This window comes from Pleurodeles waltl, chromosome 4_1 (assembly GCF_031143425.1).
Source record: "Pleurodeles waltl isolate 20211129_DDA chromosome 4_1, aPleWal1.hap1.20221129, whole genome shotgun sequence".
NCBI lineage: Eukaryota > Metazoa > Chordata > Amphibia > Caudata > Salamandridae > Pleurodeles > Pleurodeles waltl.
In genome coordinates this window covers 28,801,833-28,823,365 of record NC_090442.1, presented here as the reverse complement: position 1 = coordinate 28,823,365, position 21,533 = coordinate 28,801,833, and the positions used below count along the sequence as shown (strand labels likewise).

General features: G+C 53.9%; 1 protein-coding gene across 2 annotated transcripts in view; it reads right to left on the bottom strand.

Moving 5' to 3' along the window:
* The window catches only part of LOC138287308 (astacin-like metalloendopeptidase), a 181,891-nt gene that overhangs the window by 102,091 nt on the left and 58,267 nt on the right, over positions 1–21,533 (bottom strand). For both annotated transcript variants that reach the window (XM_069227664.1, XM_069227665.1), the window contains exon 3: positions 14,312–14,368. In XM_069227664.1, coding sequence (XP_069083765.1) covers positions 14,312–14,368 — 57 coding nt within the window. The remainder of the gene's footprint in view (positions 1–14,311; positions 14,369–21,533) is intronic.

The window sequence follows — 21,533 nt, the reverse complement described above, 5'->3', positions numbered from 1 at the left end:
TGTCCCTCACATTTCTGTGGCAGAAAGTTCTGGAATCTGAGAGGAGCTACAAATTTCCTTCCACCCAGCGTTCCCCCAAGTCTCCCGATAAAAATGATACCTTACTTGCGTGGGTAGGCCTAGCGCCGGCGACAGGAAACACCCCAAAGCGCAACGTGGACACATCCTAAATTTTGGAAAAAAACAGAGGTGTTTTTTGCGAAGTGCCTACCTGTAGATTTTGGCCTCTAGCTCAGCCGGCACCTAGGGAAACCTACCAAACCTGTGCATTTCTGAAAACTAGAGACCTAGGGGAATCCAAGGCGGGGTGACTTGCGGGACTCGGACCAGGTTCTGTTACCCAGAATCCTTTGCAAACCTCAAAATTTGGCTAAAAAAACACATGTCCCTCACATTTCTGTGGCAGAAAGTTCTGGAATCTGAGAGGAGCTACAAATTTCCTTCCACCCAGCGTTCCCCCAAGTCTCCCGATAAAAATGATACCTCACTTGCGTGAGTAGGCCTAGCGCCGGCGACAGGAAACACCCCAAAGCGCAACGTGGACACATCCTAAATTTTGGAAAAAAACAGAGGTGTTTTTTGCGAAGTGCCTACCTGTAGATTTTGGCCTCTAGCTCAGCCGGCACCTAGGGAAACCTACCAAACCTGTGCATTTCTGAAAACTAGAGACCTAGGGGAATCCAAGGAGGGGTGACTTGCGGGGCTCGGACCAGGTTCTGTTACCCAGAATCCTTTGCAAACCTCAAAATTTGGCTAAAAAAACACATGTCCCTCACATTTCTGTGGCAGAAAGTTCTGGAATCTGAGAGGAGCTACAAATTTCCTTCCACCCAGCGTTCCCCCAAGTCTCCCGATAAAAATGATACCTCGCTTGCGTGGGTAGGCCTAGCGCCGCCGACAGGAAACACCCCAAAGCGCAACGTGGACACATCCTAAATTTTGGAAAAAAACAGAGGTGTTTTTTGCGAAGTGCCTACCTGTAGATTTTGGCCTCTAGCTCAGCCGGCACCTAGGGAAACCTACCAAACCTGTGCATTTCTGAAAACTAGAGACCTAGGGGAATCCAAGGAGGGGTGACTTGCGGGGCTCGGACCAGGTTCTGTTACCCAGAATCCTTTGCAAACCTCAAAATTTGGCTAAAAAAACACATGTCCCTCATATTTCTGTGGCAGAAAGTTCTGGAATCTGAGAGGAGCTACGAATTTCCTTCCACCCAGCGTTCCCCCAAGTCTCCCGATAAAAATGATACCTCACTTGCGTGGGTAGGCCTAGCGCCGGCGACAGGAAACACCCCAAAGCGCAACGTGGACACATCCTAAATTTTGGAAAAAAACAGAGGTGTTTTTTGCGAAGTTCCTACTTGTAGATTGTGGCCTCTAGCTCAGCCGGCACCTAGGGAAACCTACCAAACCTGTGCATTTCTGAAAACTAGAGACCTAGGGGAATCCAAGGAGGGGTGACTTGCGGGGCTCGGACCAGGTTCTGTTACCCAGAATCCTTTGCAAACCTCAAAATGTGGCTAAAAATACACATGTTACTCACATTTCTGTGGCAGAAAGTTCTGGAATCTGAGAGGAGCCACAAATTTCCTTCTACCCAGCGTTCCCCCAAGTCTCCCGATAAAAATGATACCTCACTTGTGTGGGTAGGACTAGCGCCCACGAAAGGAAAGGGCCCAAAACACAACGTGGACACATCAATTTTTTTTTATAAAAAGCAGTACCTACCTGTGGATTTTGGCCTGTAGCTCAGCCGACACTTGAGGAAACCTAGCAAACTAGTGCATTTTTGAAAACTAGAAACCCAGGGGAATCCAAGATGGGGTGACTTGCGGGGCTCTGACCAGGTTATGTTACCCAGAATCCTTTGCAAACATCAAAATTTGGCCCAAAAAACACTTTTTCCTCTCATTTCGGTGACAGAAAGTTCTGGAATCTGAGAGGAGCCACAAATTTCCTTCCACCCAGCGTTCCCCTAAGTCTCTCGATAAAAATGGTACATCACTTCTGTGGGTAGGCCTAGCGCCCACAAAAGGAAATGGCCCAAAACACAACGTGGACACAACATATTTTTTCACAGAAAACAGAGGTGTTTTTTGCAAGGTGCCTACCTGTGGTGTTTGGCCTGTAGCTCAGCCGGCCCCAGGGGGGGGGGGGGCAGAAATGCCCTAAAATAAATTTGCCCCCCCAACCCCCACCCTCCCCCGCGGGGAGCGACCCTTGCCTACGGGGTCGCTCCCCCTGCGTGACATTGGCGCCAAAAAACAAATCCCCGGTGCCTAGTGGTTTCTGCCCCCTTGGGGGCAGATTGACCTAAAATCGGCCAATCTGCCCCCAGGGGGCAGAAATGGTCTAAATACAATTTGCCCCCCAGGGGAGCGACCCTTGCCTGATGGGTCGCTCCCCATCTCTAAAAAAAAGAAAGAACAAAAAAAAAAAACACAAAAAAAATAATTGCCCTGGCGCCTAGAGGTTTCTTCCCCCCCTGGGGGCAGATCGGCCTAATAATAGGCCGATCTGCCCCCAGGGGGGGCAGAAATGGCCTAAAATAAATTGCCCTCCCCCCCAGGGAGCGACCCTTGCCTAAGGGGTCGCTCCCTTTGCGTGAAATTCACGCAAAGAAAAAACTCCCTGGTGTCTAGTGGTTTCTACCCCCCTTGGGGGCAGATTGGCCTCATCAAAATAGGCCAATCTGCCCCCAAAGGGGGCAGAAATGGCCAAAATATAATTTTCCCCCAAGGGGAGCGACCCTTGCCTAAGGGGTCGCTCCCCACCAAAAAAAAAAAAAATGAAAAAAAAAAAAAAAAATGGTCCCTGGTGCCTAGAGGTTTCTGCCCCCCCTGGGGTCAGATCGGCCTAATAGTAGGCCGATCTGCCCCCAGGGGGGGCAGAAAAGGCCTTCCCGAAAATATGCCCCCCCTGGGAGCGACCCTTGCCCAAGGGGTCGCTCCCTTTTGTCAATAACAATAAAAATAAAAAAAAATCCCTGGTGTCTAGTGGTTTCTACCCCCCTTGGGGGCAGATTGGCCTCATCAAAATAGGCCAATCTGCCCCCAAGGGGGGCAGAAATGGCCAAAATATAATTTTCCCCCAAGGGGAGCGACCCTTGCCTAAGGGGTCGCTCCCCACCAAAAAAAAAAAAATGGTCCCTGGTGCCTAGAGGTTTCTGCCCCCCCTGGGGGCAGATCGGCCTAATAGTAGGCCGATCTGCCCCCAGGGGGGGCAGAAAAGGCCTTCCCGAAAATATGCACCCCCTGGGAGCGACCCTTGCCCAAGGGGTCGCTCCCTTTTGTCAATAACAATTAAAAAAAAAAAAACCCTGGTGTCTAGTGGTTTCTACCCCCCTTGGGGGCAGATTGGCCTCATCAAAATAGGCCAATCTGCCCCCAAGGGGGGCAGAAATGGCCAAAATATAATTTTCCCCCAAGGGGAGCGACCCTTGCCTAAGGGGTCGCTCCCCACCTCAATAAAAAAAAAAAAAAAAAAAAAAAAAAAATGGTCCCTGGTGCCTAGAGGTTTCTGCCCCCTCTGGGGGCAGAAAAGGCGTTTTCAAAAAAATGCCCCCCCTGGGAGCGACCCTTGCCCAAGGGGTCGCTCCCTTTTGTCAATTTCAAAGAAAAAAAAAAAATCCCTGGTGTCTAGTGGGGTTTCAAAAGCCGGATTGCAAGCAATCCGGCTTTTGAAACCCTCGGAGGGACTTCAAAGGGAAGGAAATACTTTTCCTTCCCTTTGAAGCCCCTCCGGGCCTCCCAAGTGATTGAAAAAGAAATGCTTTTGCATTTCTTTTTCAATCGCGCTGGAAGCAGAGCTTCCAGCGCGACGAGGGAGGCCCCTGTGACACATCAGCGCGCGCGCGCGCTGACGTCACGGGGGGGGGGGGTGGGGGGGGTCGGGGGTGGAAGGGGAAGGTCTTCCCCTTCCATCCCCGACTTGGGGGGGGAAGGGGGGTGCACTCGTGGGGAGATGATCTCGTCCAAGGCACAGGGGAACTGTAGCCTTGGACGAGATGATCTCGTCCAAGGCACCCAAGAGGTTAAAAAGCCAATAGCAGTAGTTTTTGCCCAGCAGCTTGTACTACAAACTGGGCTCTAGTCATCATCCAATAACAGGCGAGATTTACATACTCTTGACCAGTCATTGGCAGAGAGCATACCCAGGGGCGGAACCTCCGGTTAAGAAGCACTGTGATTACAAGACATGCGTGTCAAAAATGAATAAGGTCAACAACATGTAGAGAGCGAGGGCGGGTTCAAGGGACCCCTTAAAGAGGCAATGCCAGTTACAGCCTTGTGGGGCCCAGAGCTGCCCCTGCAGTGTTTTCTGACGTTTTTGTGGCTGTTTCTCATTTTTTACAGTGTATTTAGTTTGTGTAAATAAATTGTAAGTTGCATTTTTGCTGTATTTAAATGCAGGCCTGTTGGATCATACTCATACAAACATCACGCTTTGAGTCACTAATCAGTAGGGCACGCCCTTGAATCAGATTTAATCAGAGCACAGCAGCTGGTCCTTTATGGCTATGTCAGAGGCAATGAGGAAATTAAAGCTCTCCATTCTAAGCCAAACGTAGGAGGGGGTGTGGAAAAGCCTCCCTCTGAAGAGGGAGCTGGTGGGGAGGAGGGGCTGAACACGCACCCATGTGTAAGACCAACAGACAAATACTAAGTTGTGCTGCTCCCAAAGAGAAAAAGTCCCCTACAGAAGAGATAAACAGGACATAGAGTAATTATACAGTAGTTGGGCCTGCTCCCAAACAGAACAAGCATTTGCAATGGAATAGGTCTCGCATATTTCGAACACTGTCATCTTTTGACAACAGCGCCCACGAGTAAAAACAAAAAGAAAACATGAGTGAAAACCGAGAAAATACGACTTAACAAAACAAAAGAAAGTTGGTTTTAAAAAATAAAAAAATTGCAGTTCTGTTTGTCCTGCTGGACATGTTTTTTGCCAGTCACAGGCCTTCTGTTTGGGGGCACTGGATGTTAAAAAGAGGAAAATATTACCTCGATCACGTGGGGAGTATCGGACGGACACTAATTGATTTAAAATCAAGTAGTGTTTGATCCCTGCTTCACACAGAGGAACGGAAATGATGCTAGGCATGCCTTGACGAGTCTGTAAAGAAGAGTGCGCTGGTGGGCGCTGACCAACATGACATGCACAGGGGAAGAAGAAAAGTCATTACCAACTGCACCGTCGATGTGAGTGGCCCCCATCCCTACCCTTGCCATGTGGCACATGCATTCACAGTCCTTCATGTTCCCTGAACTCTGCCCCCTTCCTTCTTACAACCAGCCCTATCCACACAGGCATAGCCCATACAACGTGCTCCCTGTGTACTTACCTGTTGGTCTGGAGGACCGTAGAGTAGCGTGTACTGGGGGAGGACCCCGTCGACTAACTTCTCCAACTCCTGAGCAGTGAAGGCAGGGACCCTTTTCCCAGACGCAGCCGCCATTGTCTCTTCTAGACCGAGGTCACAGCAGCACTTGCAGTGTGGGTCCTCTCCTGTCGAAGATCAGGTATCGAGTGATTTAACAGATAGAAAATGACAGTCATGTCCGCGGCGGTGACGTCCGCGGCGGTGCGTATCATCACCGCCGGCGCACCTCATCATTGGCTCCTGGGACCCATAGGGTCCAATGTTAACCAATGCGGCATTGTGCCGCGGTCTACGACCGCCTACCGCGACGGTGTACAACGCCAGCGCAGATACCTCACATACCATTGTCCCAGTTTAGAGGTCAGGCAACCGCCATTTCAGGGGCTCACATGGCTTCATTTAGTACTGCGTCACACATACCTAGGCCTACACTCAACACACATACAGGAAGAGTTTTGTGTTTGGTGTCGTGTTCTGTGTATCTGTGGGTACATACCTGGAAATTTGTTGTCTCTGTGGTCGCTGTTGTCCTTCCTAGGCACCGTCAGCTGGGACATTTGAGAAGATGGCGGAATCCTCCGGTGTACCGACCGCTGGTGGACCTGTTGACAATGGAGGAGCGACATTTAATCATCACCTACAGGTTTGACCATGCCACTATCCAGGAACTATGTACCCAGTTGGAGCCAGACCTAATGTCACCAATCCGCCATCCCACTGGAATCCCCCCTGACGTGCAGGTGCTGTCAGTGCTCCATTTCCTTGCAAGTGGGTCTTTTCAGACAACAGTGGCCATGGCATCAGGGATGTCCCAGCCTACGTTTTCCAACGTGTTGTCCAGAGTGTTGTCTGCCCTGCTGAAACACGTAAGGAGCTAAATCGTTTTCCCTCAGGTGGAGGATTTGGCTACAGTTAAAGGTGACTTCTATGCCCTTGGACATATCCCCAACATCATAGGTGCTATTGATGGCACCCATGTAGCTCTGGTCCCCCCACGCAGGAGTGAACAGGTGTACAGGAACCAGAAGAGTTATCATTCTATGAATGTACAGATGGTATGTTTGGCGGACCAGTACATCTCCCAGGTAAATGCTATGTTCCCTGGCTCAGTGCACAACGCCTACATCCTGCGGAATAGCAGCATCCCGTATGTGATGGGTCAACTCCAGAGACACCGTGTGTGGCTATTAGGGAACTTTGGTTACCCCAACCTGTCATAGCTATTGACCCCAGTGAGGAATCCCAGGACCATGGCAGAGGAACGCTACAATGAGGCCCATGGGCAGACTAGGAGGGTGATCGAACGCACCTTCAGCCTCCTGAAGGCCAGGTTCAGGTGCCTCCATATGACAGGTGGTTCCCTATTCTACTCACCCAAGAAGGTGTGCCAGATCATCATCGCCTGCTCGATGCTTCACAATCTTGCTTTGCGACGCCAGGTGCCTTTTCTGCAGGAGGATAGTCCAGATGGCGGTGTTGTGGCAGCTGTGGAGCCTGTGGACAGTGATGAGGAGGAAGCTGAGGAAGAAGACATAGACAACAGGGAGTCAGTCATACAGCAATATTTCCAGTGACACACAGGTGAGAACATTTTTTTTTACCATTACATTCACTTTCAAACTTCTACCTCTATCCTGTCTGTCATTAAATAGCAGTATTTGGTCACTGAGTTGTTCCTTTCCATTACGGTTTCACAGGTGTGGTTACCAACGTGTGTCATCTGCTTGCATCCTTCAAGGACTTGTGATGTGTGACATAGGTATGTTGGCTTTACAATTGAGAACGCATTTTGACACTGTCATTGATAATACAAATGTACCAAATCACAGAGTGACTCCAGATTGTTTTATGGTTCAAGGGTGTTTATTTAAGTGCTCAAAAATGGAGGGGGGTTGGAAAATGGTGATGGGGGCGGTGGAGGAATGTCCATGGCAGAGTCCAGTCTATTGGTCACACAGGTGCACTGCCCATATGGGCATAGGAAGTTGAGCTGGGGCAGTTTAAGTATGGACAGGGTAACAAAGTGGGACAGGGGGAGGACAATCAGGGTGGTCTCATTTCCTGGCGCGGGTCTTGCCATCTTGCTCTGTCCTGTTCCTGGATCTCAGGGACCGCTTGCGTGGTGGTTGTCCGTCTGCAGGGGGTGGGGTGCTGGTGTGGTGGTCCTGTGGCGGGGCGTCCTGTCGACTAGCGCCGGCGGAGGTGGTGGGCAGCTCATCGTCCAGGCTAGTGTCAGGGGCCCCTTGGAGTGCCACTGTGTCCCTCATGGTCTGCTGTATGTCCTTCAGCACCCCTACAATGGTGCCCAGGGCAGACTGATGGTCCTGAGCTCCTCCCTGAACCCCAAATACTGCTCCTCCTGCAGGCGCTGGGTCTCCTGAAACTTGGCCAGGACCGTCGCCATCATCTCCTGGGAGTGGTGGTATGCTCCCATGATGGAGGAGAGAGCCTCGTGGAGAGTGGGTTCCCTTGGCCTGTCCGCCCCCTGTCGCACAGCAGCCCTCCCAGTTCCCCTGTGTTCCTGTGCCTCCGTCCCCTGGACCGTGTGCCCTCTACCACTGCCCCAGGTCCCTGTTGTTGTTGGGGTGGTGGGTTATCCTGGGTTCCCTGTAGTGGTGGACACACCACTGATTGACGTGTCCTGGGTACGTAGGTATGGGCCCGCTGGGTGGGTGCTGTGCTGGTGTTACCAAAGGGTGGAAGGTCAGTGTTGGGCTGTGCCTGTGCAAGGGGAACCGACTGTCCCGAGGCCCACAATGGTCCGGGCTGGTCATCAGGATCCAGTAGGGCAGAGCTGTTGTCGTCACTGTGGGCCTCTTCTGTGGGTGGAGTGGAGATGTCTGGAGCCTCCTGTGTGGTGACGTTCCTTAGTGGTCCTGCAGGGATATAAGCGCATGATTATTGCATCTGTGTGTGTAATGGTGTGCAATGGGTGGGTGTGCGTGTACCCCAGTGCAAGCATTCCTGTGTGTGGGTTTGTGTGATGATGGTTAGGGGGTTGTTATGGGTATGTGCAGTGAGCATGCTTTGGTGAGGGGTGACCATGCTTAGTTGTGTCATGCAGGGCTTGGTGTTGGGATGTGTGGTTTGTGTTATTAGTACATTAGTGAGGAGTTGGAGTGATAGGGGAGGGGGTGAGGGTGTGGGTGTGTGATAGCATGCAGGTAGGGTGGGGGATATGATAGTTAAGATTTGACTTACCAGTGTCCATTCCTCTACCGACTCCTCCGAGGCCCTCTGGATGCATGATGGTCAAGACTTGCTCCTCCCATGTTGTTAGTTGTGAGGGAGGAGGTGGGGGTCCGCCGCCAGTCCGCTGTACCGCAATGTTGTGCCTGGAGACCACTGAACGCACCTTCCCCCGTAGGTCGTTCCACCTCTTCCTGATGTCCTCCCGATTTCTTGGATGCTGTCCCACGGCGTTGACCCTGTCCACGATTCTGCGCCGTAGCTCCATCTTCCTGGCTATGGAGGTGTGCTGCACCTGTGAGCCAAATAGCTGTGGCTCTACCCGTAGGATTTCCTCCACCATGACCCTGAGCTCCTCCTCGGAAAACCGGGGGTGTCTTTGGTGTGACATGGGGTGGTGTGGGTGATGTGTGGGGTGGTGTAAGTGTTGATGTGTGTGGTGATGTGTAGTGGTGTGTGGTGTTTTGTGCGTGGAATGTTGTATGGGTGATGGTGTTGTGTGCCTCTGTGTGGTGGGGTTCTCAATTGCTGTGCTCTCTGTCTCTCTGGCCTTTGTTCGTGAATTGTGGTCGTAGGGGTTTGTGGGTGATGTGGGTGTGTGTTTTATATTGAATTGGGTGTGTGGGAGTGGTGTGTATGTGTATCAGGTGTGTGAATTTTGATTTGTCCAATGTGGCGGTGTTTTGGAGATGTGTGTGTATTTTGAGCGCAGCGGTGTGTACCGCCAATGGAATACCGCGGTTGAAAGACCGCCGCGTGGATTTGTGGGTCGTGATAGCATGGGCGTGTTTCTGTTGGCGTGACTGTGGAGGAATTGTTTTCGCCAGTTTAACACTGACCTTTGGTGTGGTGGACTTGTGTGGATGTCTGAATTTCAGCGGATTCCGAGATGTGGGTCATGATAGCTGTAGCGGAATTCCGCGTCCGCGGCGGTGTTTCGGCGGTCTTCTGCACGGCGGTAAGCGGCTTTTACCGCCAATGTTGTAATGACCCACTTAGTGTTTACTTTCCTTTCTCTGACTTCAACGTGAGAGGATTTATGCGACAATCTTGCTGGATACTGGGGTTAGGAAAGAGTTTTTTCTATCACATGACAACATTTAAATAAACTTCAGAATATATCAGAATTAGAAGTACAAATCAAGCACAGTTTTGTTAATTCTGAACTGTGCTGGAAACAAATACCTTTACATGATTAAAACAAATCATTGCATTAGGTGATGCAATTTCCACACATAGTCGTCTGTGCACAGTATAGTTTGATTTAAAAAACTGTATATCTGTGCAAATGTAATGGTCATTCCAATCATAAATTTGTTGTCTGTAATGGCAGTGTGTTAGACTATCATTCATACTGCACTCCACTCTGCTCTGCACCACTACACGCCACTGCACCCTACTCTGTATCACTCTACTTTACTCCACTCCATGCCACTGCACTCTTCTCCATTCAGACCCACTCCACATTATGCCACTGCACTCTATGCTACTTCACACTATTCCTCTCTACTCTCCTCTGTACCACTCTACTCTATGCCACTGAACTTTACGCCTCTCTACACCACTGCGCTCTGCTCGTCTGCACACCATATCACTACAGTCTAGGCAACACCAATCTAATCCGCACAACTCCACTCTCTGCCACTCTGCAACACTGCACTGTCCCCTACTGCACTGTAAGCCAATACACTCTATACTAATGCACTTTACTCTGTAACACTTAACTATGCCCCTGCACTCTACATCAATACACTGTACATCACTCTAATCTACTCTGCACCTCTGTACTCTTTGCCACGGCACTCTACATTACTTTACTCTATGCCATCACACTCTATGCCACTTTATGCAACTCCACTATAACCTGCACCTCTCCACTCTAAGCCACCTCACTCTCCTGTGAAATAATCTACTTTATGCCACTGCACTCTGTGCCACTGCATTCTATTCCACTGCACTCTACCCTGCACCTCTCCACTCTATGCAACTGCACTCTACTCTGAAACAATCTATTCTACGCCACTGTACTCTACACCACTCTGCTCTGTACTACTGCATTCTGCACCAATATACTCTATTCCACTGCATTCTATGCCACTCTACTCTGCCCAATGCCACTCTATGCAACTGCACTCTACACCAGTGCACTCTAAACAAATGCACTGTATGCCACTGCCCTTTACTCTACACCACTGTACTCTATGCCACTGTTCTCTGTACCACTTTCCACCACTGCACTGACACTCTACTCTGCAACTCTGCACTCTACACCACTCTACTCTATGCCACTGCACTCTAGGCACTATACTCTACTCTACACCACTATACAATACTCCACTCTGCACCACTCTACACCACTGCACTCTATGCCACATGAGTCTACTCTGCACTCTATGACACTGCACCACTCTGCATTACTGCACTCTCTTCTACTCTATTGTATGCCACTCTACTCCACTGCACTCTATGTAACTCTACCCCATGGCATTCTATGCCAATGCACTCTGAAAAACTGCACTGTACGCCACTGCCCTCTACTCTGTAGCACTGTACTCTACACCACTGCTCTCTGTGCCACTCTACTCCACTCTACATCACTGCACTGACACTCTCCTCTGCAGCGTTGCACTCTCCACCACTGTACTACACACCAGTGTACTATGTACTGCTGCATTCTATGCCACTGTACTCTATGCCACTGCATCCTATGCCACTCTACTCTGCAACACTCCACTCTACAGCACTTTGCTCTACTCTGCACCACTCTACACTACGCACTGCACTCCCTGCAACGTGAGTCTATTCTGCAATCTATGCTACTGCACCACTCTACACTACTGCTCTCTCTGCCACTCTAATGTATGCCACTCTACTCCACTGCACTGTATGCCACTCTACTCTGTCCCACGCCACTCCATGCCACTGCACTCTAAACAAATGAACTTTACCCAACTGCACTGTACTTTGCACCACTCGGCTCTACGCCACTGCTCCTATGCTACTCTACTCCACTCCACACCACTATGCCACTAACTTTAAGCCATGCTGAACACCAGCTACTCTGGTGTATAACATGGCTAATGGCTAAAACACATTAGCAAAGCCAATAACTCTTTCGTAGATGAGACCTATTGCTTTGCCAATGTTTGTTAGTACTATGAGGTACCGAAGTACCTGAAAGAACTGTGAAAAATACAATTACATCATAATAAAGGCTGCTACAAAATGTGCAAGTACATTTCGGATAAATAAAAAAAAAAGTGCTTCTCAAATACAGATTTGAATAATATACAGTTTATACCTAGTACTAAATAATTTTATAACACTCCATTAAAACCACACACTCCACAGCTCACCTTGAAACACCATTACAATACCTCTCTAAAAGAAATATCTTTGCCACCAGAAAACTTCAAGTGACTCCTTTTAGTAAAGTCAATGCAGGTTGTCAAGCCCTTTTGTATTTGCAGATTTACCAGTTGGGCACATTTGCATGTCTTTAGGGAAGGCGACCCCCTGGCAAGAAGGTCTGATTCTTATCTGTCTGCCCCTCCCTCAGAGCACTGGAGCCTCCCTGCCTTCCAGCCCAGCTGGGGAAACTGATCTGCCCGTAATTTCGCCCTGCCTCCGTTGTCCTTTAGGTGAAAGGCTAAAATTACGGACAAATGCCGCCCGTTAAAGCTTTCATCACGGGCAACGGACAGAAGGGCAAAATTACGGACAGTCTGTGAAATTTACGGACGGGTGGTCACCCTACAACCATTATACTACATATATCACATACCCCCAAAAGCAAGTGGCGTGGTAGCGCTCCCCGAACTCAGCAAATCGCAACCGACGACAAATGAAGGTGCTGGTGGTATAGATAAGGAAAATGTGATGGACGAGGCAGTACAATAATTCAACGAGGTTGGGAACGGGGCAGAGGTGAACAAGAGCCACCCAGCCGCACATGACGGGAGGCACAACTTCAAGGAGTGGTTGTTAAGAGTTTTCACCCCTGTATGGGATTGAGGTCTGCCACTTATGTCTGGTAAAGAAAGAGGGTGGAGAAGACGGGTTTCCAGGGGAGGCAGCCCTGAATGTAGTGTAAGGCTGAGGATAAAGTGCCATTCCTAGCAGTGCCGGCTGGACTACAAGCAGTAGGGGGTACGGACGTGCTAATACGGCTAACTGGAAGGGCCCAGCTACACCACCCATAGGTGGCCAGTGGGAGTGGCGAAGTGCAGGGCAACAGCCCATGGCAGGAGGGTAAAAAAAACAAGCATTTGGAATGCAATAGTCTCGTGTTTGCTCCAGTTAGAGCTCACAGCGTTGTAAATTACTGACTGGACTTTTCTTGCCACACGGAAGAGTGCGAGAGCGAGCTGGCCCTGGAAAAGCCCCCTTCTGATGTTGGTTTATGTTTACAGAGGGAGCTGGTGGGGGGGAGGGGCTGATTATACACCCACAGTGTAAAACAAACAGGCCAATGCTGAAAGAAAAAGTCCCCTTCAGAAGGGATAAACAGAACACAGCGTAATTACACAGTACTTTGTGCTGCTCCGAAAGTGAAAAAAAGGTAGGACAAAGAGGCAGAAGTGACCACTAGCAAGCAAGGACTTTTGAAGGACACTGAAACTAACAAATCAAAATGCTGAAACTCACTCTATTCTATACTTTAGTATACAGCAGGCCGAACGCTAACGCTCGACCTAAAAAGGCAGGACAAAGAAGCAGAACTGACCACTAGCAAGCAAGGATTTTTGAAGGACACTGCAACCAACAAATTAAGGGGGTTATTACAACTTTGGAGGAGGTGCTAATCCGTCCCAAAAGTGACGGATATACCACCAGCCGTATTACGAGTTCCATAGGATATAATGGACTCGTAATACGGCTGGTGGTATATCCGTCACTTTACCGTCACTTTTGGGACGGATTAACACCTCCTCCAAAGTTGTAATAACCCCCTAAATCTCTTGAATTAGCTTGAACCCATATTATATGTATATTTAAAAGTATACAACACGTCGAACACTGCGCTCGACCTAAAAGGGGGGTGCAACTTCATTATGTAAATGACACGGGCACGGAGACAGTCTGATTCTTGTGAGAGGTCAGAAATAATGCAAGTCATCAGTGGCCCAGCAATCACTGCCTCTCATAGTGAGACTGCAGCTGCCACGTTTTACTACACAAAATGCTCTGAGTCAGTGAAGGCGAGCACGGGGAGGTAGAGGGCTAGTAAGTCACTCGGCAAGGCACGTTCACAACATAAAAGCAGTCTTGGCCAGCTGGGAGCAAGGATGCTCGGTGCTCGGTGGTCCTGGCTCTCGGCATGGGCTGCCAGAGCCAGGCTTTGTCCTGCAGTGCTCTGCTCGGATCCAGCCCAGAAACAAGTTCACAGGGGCTGCACAGACGTGGCCGGAGAGATTGCAGGCAGTACCCTGGTGTGCCAGGGGGCACCCCACGCTGACCCGCTCAACTCCCTGGTACCTGCGGGCTTTGTTACCCCCCATCACGGGGATAGAGGCGAGGGACGGGCTACCGGGGAGGGTGGCAGGCTCTACCCTGCTGCTGGGGTGCCAGGAGAAGGGGCCACGAGTTCCCCTTCTTGTTCGGAGGTGTCTGGAGCCCGCTGCCCACTCTGCCTCTGCTGGGGGCTGATGCTCCTTGCTAAAAATCCGTTCATTCGAGACCCTTTCTAGGGACGTCTGTGGAGCCCGCACCCCAATAGCCCCGCCCAGAGCCTTACCTTTATTGGCCTCTAGGATGCTGATGCCATCGTCCGCCTCGAGGTCATCACTCATTCCTGAAAGGAAAATAGTATCTTGTGTCATCCACAGCAAAGTAAGGCGGGGGCACTCTCCACCGCCCCCCTCCCTGAGCACTGACCCCTCCCTCAACACTGAACCCCTCCCTGAGCACTGAACCCCTTCCTCAGCAATGAACCCCTCCCTGAGCTCTCAACCCCTCCCTCAGCCCTGAACCCCTCCCTCAGCACTGAACCCCTCCCTCAACACTGACCCCTTCCTGAGCACTGAACACTTCCCACAGCAAGGAACCCCTCCCTCAGCCCTGAACCCCTCCCTCAGCCCTGAACCCCTCCCTCAGCACTGAACCCCTCCGAGCACGGAACCGCTCCCTCAGCACTGAACCCCACTGAACCCGTCCCTCAGCACTGGACCCCTCCCAGAGCACTAAACCCCTCCCTCAGCACTGGGTTGCTCCCTCAGCACTGAACTCCCCATCAGCACTGAACCCCTTCCTGAGCACTGAACCCCTCCCTCAACACTGGGTTGCTCCCTCAGCACTGAACCCCCCTCAGCACTGAACCCCCCCTCAGCACTGAACCCCTCCCTCAGCACTGAACCCCTCCCTCAGCACTGGGTTGCTCCCTCAGCACTGAACCCCTCCCTCAGCACTGACACCTCCCTCAGCACTGACCCCTCCCTCAGCACTGAACCCCTCCCTGAACACTGAATCCCTCCCTCAGCACTGAACCCCTCCCTCAGCACAGACCCCTCCCTCAGCACTGAACACCTCCCTGAGCACTCAACCCCTCCCTGAGCACTGAACCGCTCAATGAGCACTGCCCCCTCCCTCAGCACTGAACCCCTCCCTCAGTAATGAACCCCTTCCTCAGCATTGACCCCTCCCTCAGCACTGAACCCCTCCCTGAGCACTGGACACCCCATTCAGCAATGAACCCCTCCCTCAGCACTGAACCCCCCCCTGAGCACTGAACTGCACAATGAGCACTGAACCCCTCCCTGAGCACTGAACCCTGTCCTCAACACTGAAACCTTTCCTGAGCACTGAACCCCTCCCTGAGCACTGAACCCCTCTGTGAGCATCGAACCCCTCCCTGAGCATTGAACCCCTCCCTCAGTAATGAACCCCTCCCTGAGCTCTGAACCCCTCCCTCAGCCCTGAACCCCTCCCTCAGCACTGAACCCCTCCCTGAGCACTGAACCCCTCCCTCAACACTGACCCCTTCCTGAGCACCGAACCCTTACCTCAGCAATGAACCCCTCCCTCAGCCCTGAACCCCTCCCTGAGCACTGAACCCCTCCCTGAGCACTGAACCCCCCCCGAGCACGGAACCGCTCCCTCATCACTGACCCCTCCCTCAGCACTGAACCCCTCCCTCAGCAATGAACCCCTCCCTGAGCTCTCAACCCCTCCCTCAGCCCTGAACCCCTCCCTCAGCACTGAACCCCTCCCTGAGCACTGAACCCCTCCCTCAACACTGACCGCTTCCTGAGCACTGAACACTTCCCGCAGCAAGGAACCCCTCCCTCAGCCCTGAACCCCTCCCTCAGCACTGAACCCCTCCCTGAGCACTGAACCCCCCCGAGCATGGAACCGCTCCCTCAGCACTGAACCCCCCCATCAGCACTGAACCCGTCCCTCAGCACTGGACCCCTCCCAGAGCACTGAACCCCTCCCTCAGCACTGGGTTGCTCCCTCAGTACCGAACTCCCCCTCAGCACTGAACCCCTCCCTGAGCACTGAACCCCTCCCTCAGCACTGGGTTGCTCCCTCAGCTCTGAACCCCCCTCAGCACTGAACCCCCCCTCAGCACTGAACCCCTCCCTCAGCACTGGGTTGCTCCCTCAGCACTGAACCCCTCCCTCAGCACTGACACCTCCCTCAGCACTGACCCCTCCCTCAGCACTGAACCCCTCCCTGAACACTGAATCCCTCACTCAGCACTGAACCCCTGCCTCAGCACTGACCCCTCCCTCAGCACTGAACACCTCCCTGAGCACTCAACCCCTCCCTGAGCACTGAACCGCTCAATGAGCACTGCCCCCCTCCCTCAGCACTGAACCCCTCCCTCAGTAATGAACTCCTTCCTCAGCACTGACCCCTCCCTCAGCACTGAACCCCTCCCTGAGCACTGGACACCCCCTTCAGCACTGAACCCCTCCCTCAGCACTGAACCCCTCCCTGAGCACTGAACCGCACAATGAGCACTGAACCCCTCCCTGAGCACTGAACCCTGTCCTCAACACTGAAACCCTCCCTGACTGAACCCCTCCTTGAGCACTGAACCGCACAATGAGTACTGAACCCCTCCCTGAGCACTGAACCCTCTCCTCAACACTGAAACCCTTCCTGAGAACTGAACCCCTCCCTGAGCACTGAACCCCTCCGTGAGCATCGAACCCCTCCCTGAGCACTGAACCCCTCCCTGAGCACTGAACCCCTCCCTCAGCAATGAACCCCTCCCTGAGCTCTGAGCCCCTCCCTCAGCAATGAACCCCTCCCTGAGCTCTGAACCCCTCCCTCAGCCCTGAACCCCTCCCTCAGCACTGAACCCCTCCCTCAACACTGACCCCTTCCTGAGCACTGAACTCTTCCCTCAGCAATGAACCCCTCCCTCAGCCCTGAACCCCTCCCTGAGCACTGAACCCCTCCCTGAGCACTGAACCCCCCCCTGAGCACGGAACCACTCCCTCATCACTGCCCCCCCCCTCAGCACTGAACCCCTCCCTCAGCACTGGACCCTCCCTGAGCACTGAACCCCTCCTTCAGCACTGAACCCCTCCCTCAGCACTGGGCTGCTCCCTCAGCATTGAACCCCCCTCAGCACTGAACACCTCTCAGCACTGAACCCCTCCCTCAGCACTGAACCCCTCCCTCAGCACTGGGTTGCTCCCTCAGCACTGAACCCCTCCCTCAGCACTGTTCCCTCCCTCAGCACTGAACCCCTCCCTGAGCACTGAACCCCTCACTCAGCACTGAACCCCTCCCTCAGCACTGACCCCTCCCTCAGCACTGAACACCTCCCTGAGCACTGAAACCCTCCCTGAGCACTGAACCGCTCAATGAGCACTGACCCCCTCCCTCAGCACTGACCCCTCCCTCAGAAATGAACCCCTTCCTCAGCACTGACCCCTCCCTTAGCACTGAACCCCTCCCTGAGCACTGGACACCCCATTCAGCAATGAACCCCTCCCTCAGCACTGAACCCCCCCCTGAGCACTGAACTGCACAATGAGCACTGAACCCCTCCCTGAGCACTGAACCCTGTCCTCAACACTGAAACCTTTCCTGAGCACTGAACCCCTCCCTGAGCACTGAACCCCTCTGTGAGCATCGAACCCCTCCCTGAGCATTGAACCCCTCCCTCAGTAATGAACCCCTCCCTGAGCTCTGAACCCCTCCCTCAGCCCTGAACCCCTCCCTCAGCACTGAACCCCTCCCTGAGCACTGAACCCCTCCCTCAACACTGACCCCTTCCTGAGCACCGAACCCTTACCTCAGCAATGAACCCCTCCCTCAGCCCTGAACCCCTCCCTCAGCACTGAACCCCTCCCTGAGCACTGAACCCCCCCCCGAGCACGGAACCGCTCCCTCATCACTGACCCCTCCCTCAGCACTGAACCCCTCCCTCAGCAATGAACCCCTCCCTGAGCTCTCAACCCCTCCCTCAGCCCTGAACCCCTCCCTCAGCACTGAACCCCTCCCTGAGCACTGAACCCCTCCCTCAACACTGACCGCTTCCTGAGCACTGAACACTTCCTGCAGCAAGGAACCCCTCCCTCAGCCCTGAACCCCTCCCTCAGCACTGAACCCCTCCCTGAGCACTGAACCCCCCCGAGCATGGAACCGCTCCCTCAGCACTGAACCCCCCCATCAGCACTGAATCCGTCCCTCAGCACTGGACCCCTCCCAGAGCACTGAACCCCTCCCTCAGCACTGGGTTGCTCCCTCAGTACCGAACTCCCCCTCAGCACTGAACCCCTCCCTGAGCACTGAACCCCTCCCTCAGCACTGGGTTGCTCCCTCAGCTCTGAACCCCCCTCAGCACTGAACCCCCCCTCAGCACTGAACCCCTCCCTCAGCACTGGGTTGCTCCCTCAGCACTGAACCCCTCCCTCAGCACTGACACCTCCCTCAGCACTGACCCCTCCCTCAGCACTGAACCCCTCCCTGAACACTGAATCCCTCACTCAGCACTGAACCCCTGCCTCAGCACTGACCCCTCCCTCAGCACTGAACACCTCCCTGAGCACTCAACCCCTCCCTGAGCACTGAACCGCTCAATGAGCACTGCCCCCCTCCCTCAGCACTGAACCCCTCCCTCAGTAATGAACTCCTTCCTCAGCACTGACCCCTCCCTCAGCACTGAACCCCTCCCTGAGCACTGGACACCCCCTTCAGCACTGAACCCCTCCCTCAGCACTGAACCCCTCCCTGAGCACTGAACCGCACAATGAGCACTGAACCCCTCCCTGAGCACTGAACCCTGTCCTCAACACTGAAACCCTCCCTGACTGAACCCCTCCTTGAGCACTGAACCGCACAATGAGTACTGAACCCCTCCCTGAGCACTGAACCCTCTCCTCAACACTGAAACCCTTCCTGAGAACTGAACCCCTCCCTGAGCACTGAACCCCTCCGTGAGCATCGAACCCCTCCCTGAGCACTGAACCCCTCCCTGAGCACTGAACCCCTCCCTCAGCAATGAACCCCTCCCTGAGCTCTGAGCCCCTCCCTCAGCAATGAACCCCTCCCTGAGCTCTGAACCCCTCCCTCAGCCCTGAACCCCTCCCTCAGCACTGAACCCCTCCCTCAACACTGACCCCTTCCTGAGCACTGAACTCTTCCCTCAGCAATGAACCCCTCCCTCAGCCCTGAACCCCTCCCTGAGCACTGAACCCCTCCCTGAGCACTGAACCCCCCCCCTGAGCACGGAACCACTCCCTCATCACTGCCCCCCCCCCTCAGCACTGAACCCCTCCCTCAGCACTGGACCCTCCCTGAGCACTGAACCCCTCCTTCAGCACTGAACCCCTCCCTCAGCACTGGGCTGCTCCCTCAGCATTGAACCCCCCTCAGCACTGAACACCTCTCAGCACTGAACCCCTCCCTCAGCACTGAACCCCTCCCTCAGCACTGGGTTGCTCCCTCAGCACTGAACCCCTCCCTCAGCACTGTTCCCTCCCTCAGCACTGAACCCCTCCCTGAGCACTGAACCCCTCACTCAGCACTGAACCCCTCCCTCAGCACTGACCCCTCCCTCAGCACTGAACACCTCCCTGAGCACTGAAACCCTCCCTGAGCACTGAACCGCTCAATGAGCACTGACCCCCTCCCTCAGCACTGACCCCTCCCTCAGAAATGAACCCCTTCCTCAGCACTGACCCCTCCCTTAGCACTGAACCCCTCCCTGAGCACTGGACACCCCATTCAGCAATGAACCCCTCCCTCAGCACTGAACCCCCCCCCTGAGCACTGAACTGCACAATGAGCACTGAACCCCTCCCTGAGCACTGAACCCTGTCCTCAACACTGAAACCTTTTCTGAGCACTGAACCCCTCCCTGAGCACTGAACCCCTCTGTGAGCATCGAACCCCTCCCTGAGCATTGAACCCCTCCCTCAGTAATGAACCCCTCCCTGAGCTCTGAACCCCTCCCTCAGCCCTGAACCCCTCCCTCAGCACTGAACCCCTCCCTGAGCACTGAACCCCTCCCTCAACACTGACCCCTTCCTGAGCACCGAACCCTTACCTCAGCAATGAACCCCTCCCTCAGCCCTGAACCCCTCCCTCAGCACTGAACCCCTCCCTGAGCACTGAACCCCCCCCCGAGCACGGAACCGCTCCCTCATCACTGACCCCTCCCTCAGCACTGAACCCCTCCCTCAGCAATGAACCCCTCCCTGAGCTCTCAACCCCTCCCTCAGCCCTGAACCCCTCCCTCAGCACTGAACCCCTCCCTGAGCACTGAACCCCTCCCTCAACACTGACCGCTTCCTGAGCACTGAACACTTCCTGCAGCAAGGAACCCCTCCCTCAGCCCTGAACCCCTCCCTCAGCACTGAACCCCTCCCTGAGCACTGAACCCCCCCGAGCATGGAACCGCTCCCTCAGCACTGAACCCCCCCATCAGCACTGAACCCCTCCCAGAGCACTGAACCCCTCCCTCAGCACTGGGTTGCTCCCTCAGTACCGAACTCCCCCTCAGCACTGAACCCCTCCCTGAGCACTGAACCCCTCCCTCAGCACTGGGTTGCTCCCTCAGCTCTGAACCCCCCTCAGCACTGAACCCCCCCTCAGCACTGAACCCCTCCCTCAGCACTGGGTTGCTCCCTCAGCACTGAACCCCTCCCTCAGCACTGACACCTCCCTCAGCACTGACCCCTCCCTCAGCACTGAACCCCTCCCTGAACACTGAATCCCTCACTCAGCACTGAACCCCTGCCTCAGCACTGACCCCTCCCTCAGCACTGAACACCTCCCTGAGCACTCAACCCCTCCCTGAGCACTGAACCGCTCAATGAGCACTGCCCCCCTCCCTCAGCACTGAACCCCTCCCTCAGTAATGAACTCCTTCCTCAGCACTGACCCCTCCCTCAGCACTGAACCCCTCCCTGAGCACTGGACACCCCCTTCAGCACTGAACCCCTCCCTCAGCACTGAACCCCTCCCTGAGCACTGAACCGCACAATGAGCACTGAACCCCTCCCTGAGCACTGAACCCTGTCCTCAACACTGAAACCCTCCCTGACTGAACCCCTCCTTGAGCACTGAACCGCACAATGAGTACTGAACCCCTCCCTGAGCACTGAACCCTCTCCTCAACACTGAAACCCTTCCTGAGAACTGAACCCCTCCCTGAGCACTGAACCCCTCCGTGAGCATCGAACCCCTCCCTGAGCACTGAACCCCTCCCTGAGCACTGAACCCCTCCCTCAGCAATGAACCCCTCCCTGAGCTCTGAGCCCCTCCCTCAGCAATGAACCCCTCCCTGAGCTCTGAACCCCTCCCTCAGCCCTGAACCCCTCCCTCAGCACTGAACCCCTCCCTCAACACTGACCCCTTCCTGAGCACTGAACCCTTCCCTCAGAAATGAACCCCTCCCTCAGCCCTGAACCCCTCCCTGAGCACTGAACCCCTCCCTGAGCACTGAACCCCCCCCTGAGCACGGAACCGCTCCCTCATCACTGCCCCCCCCCCCC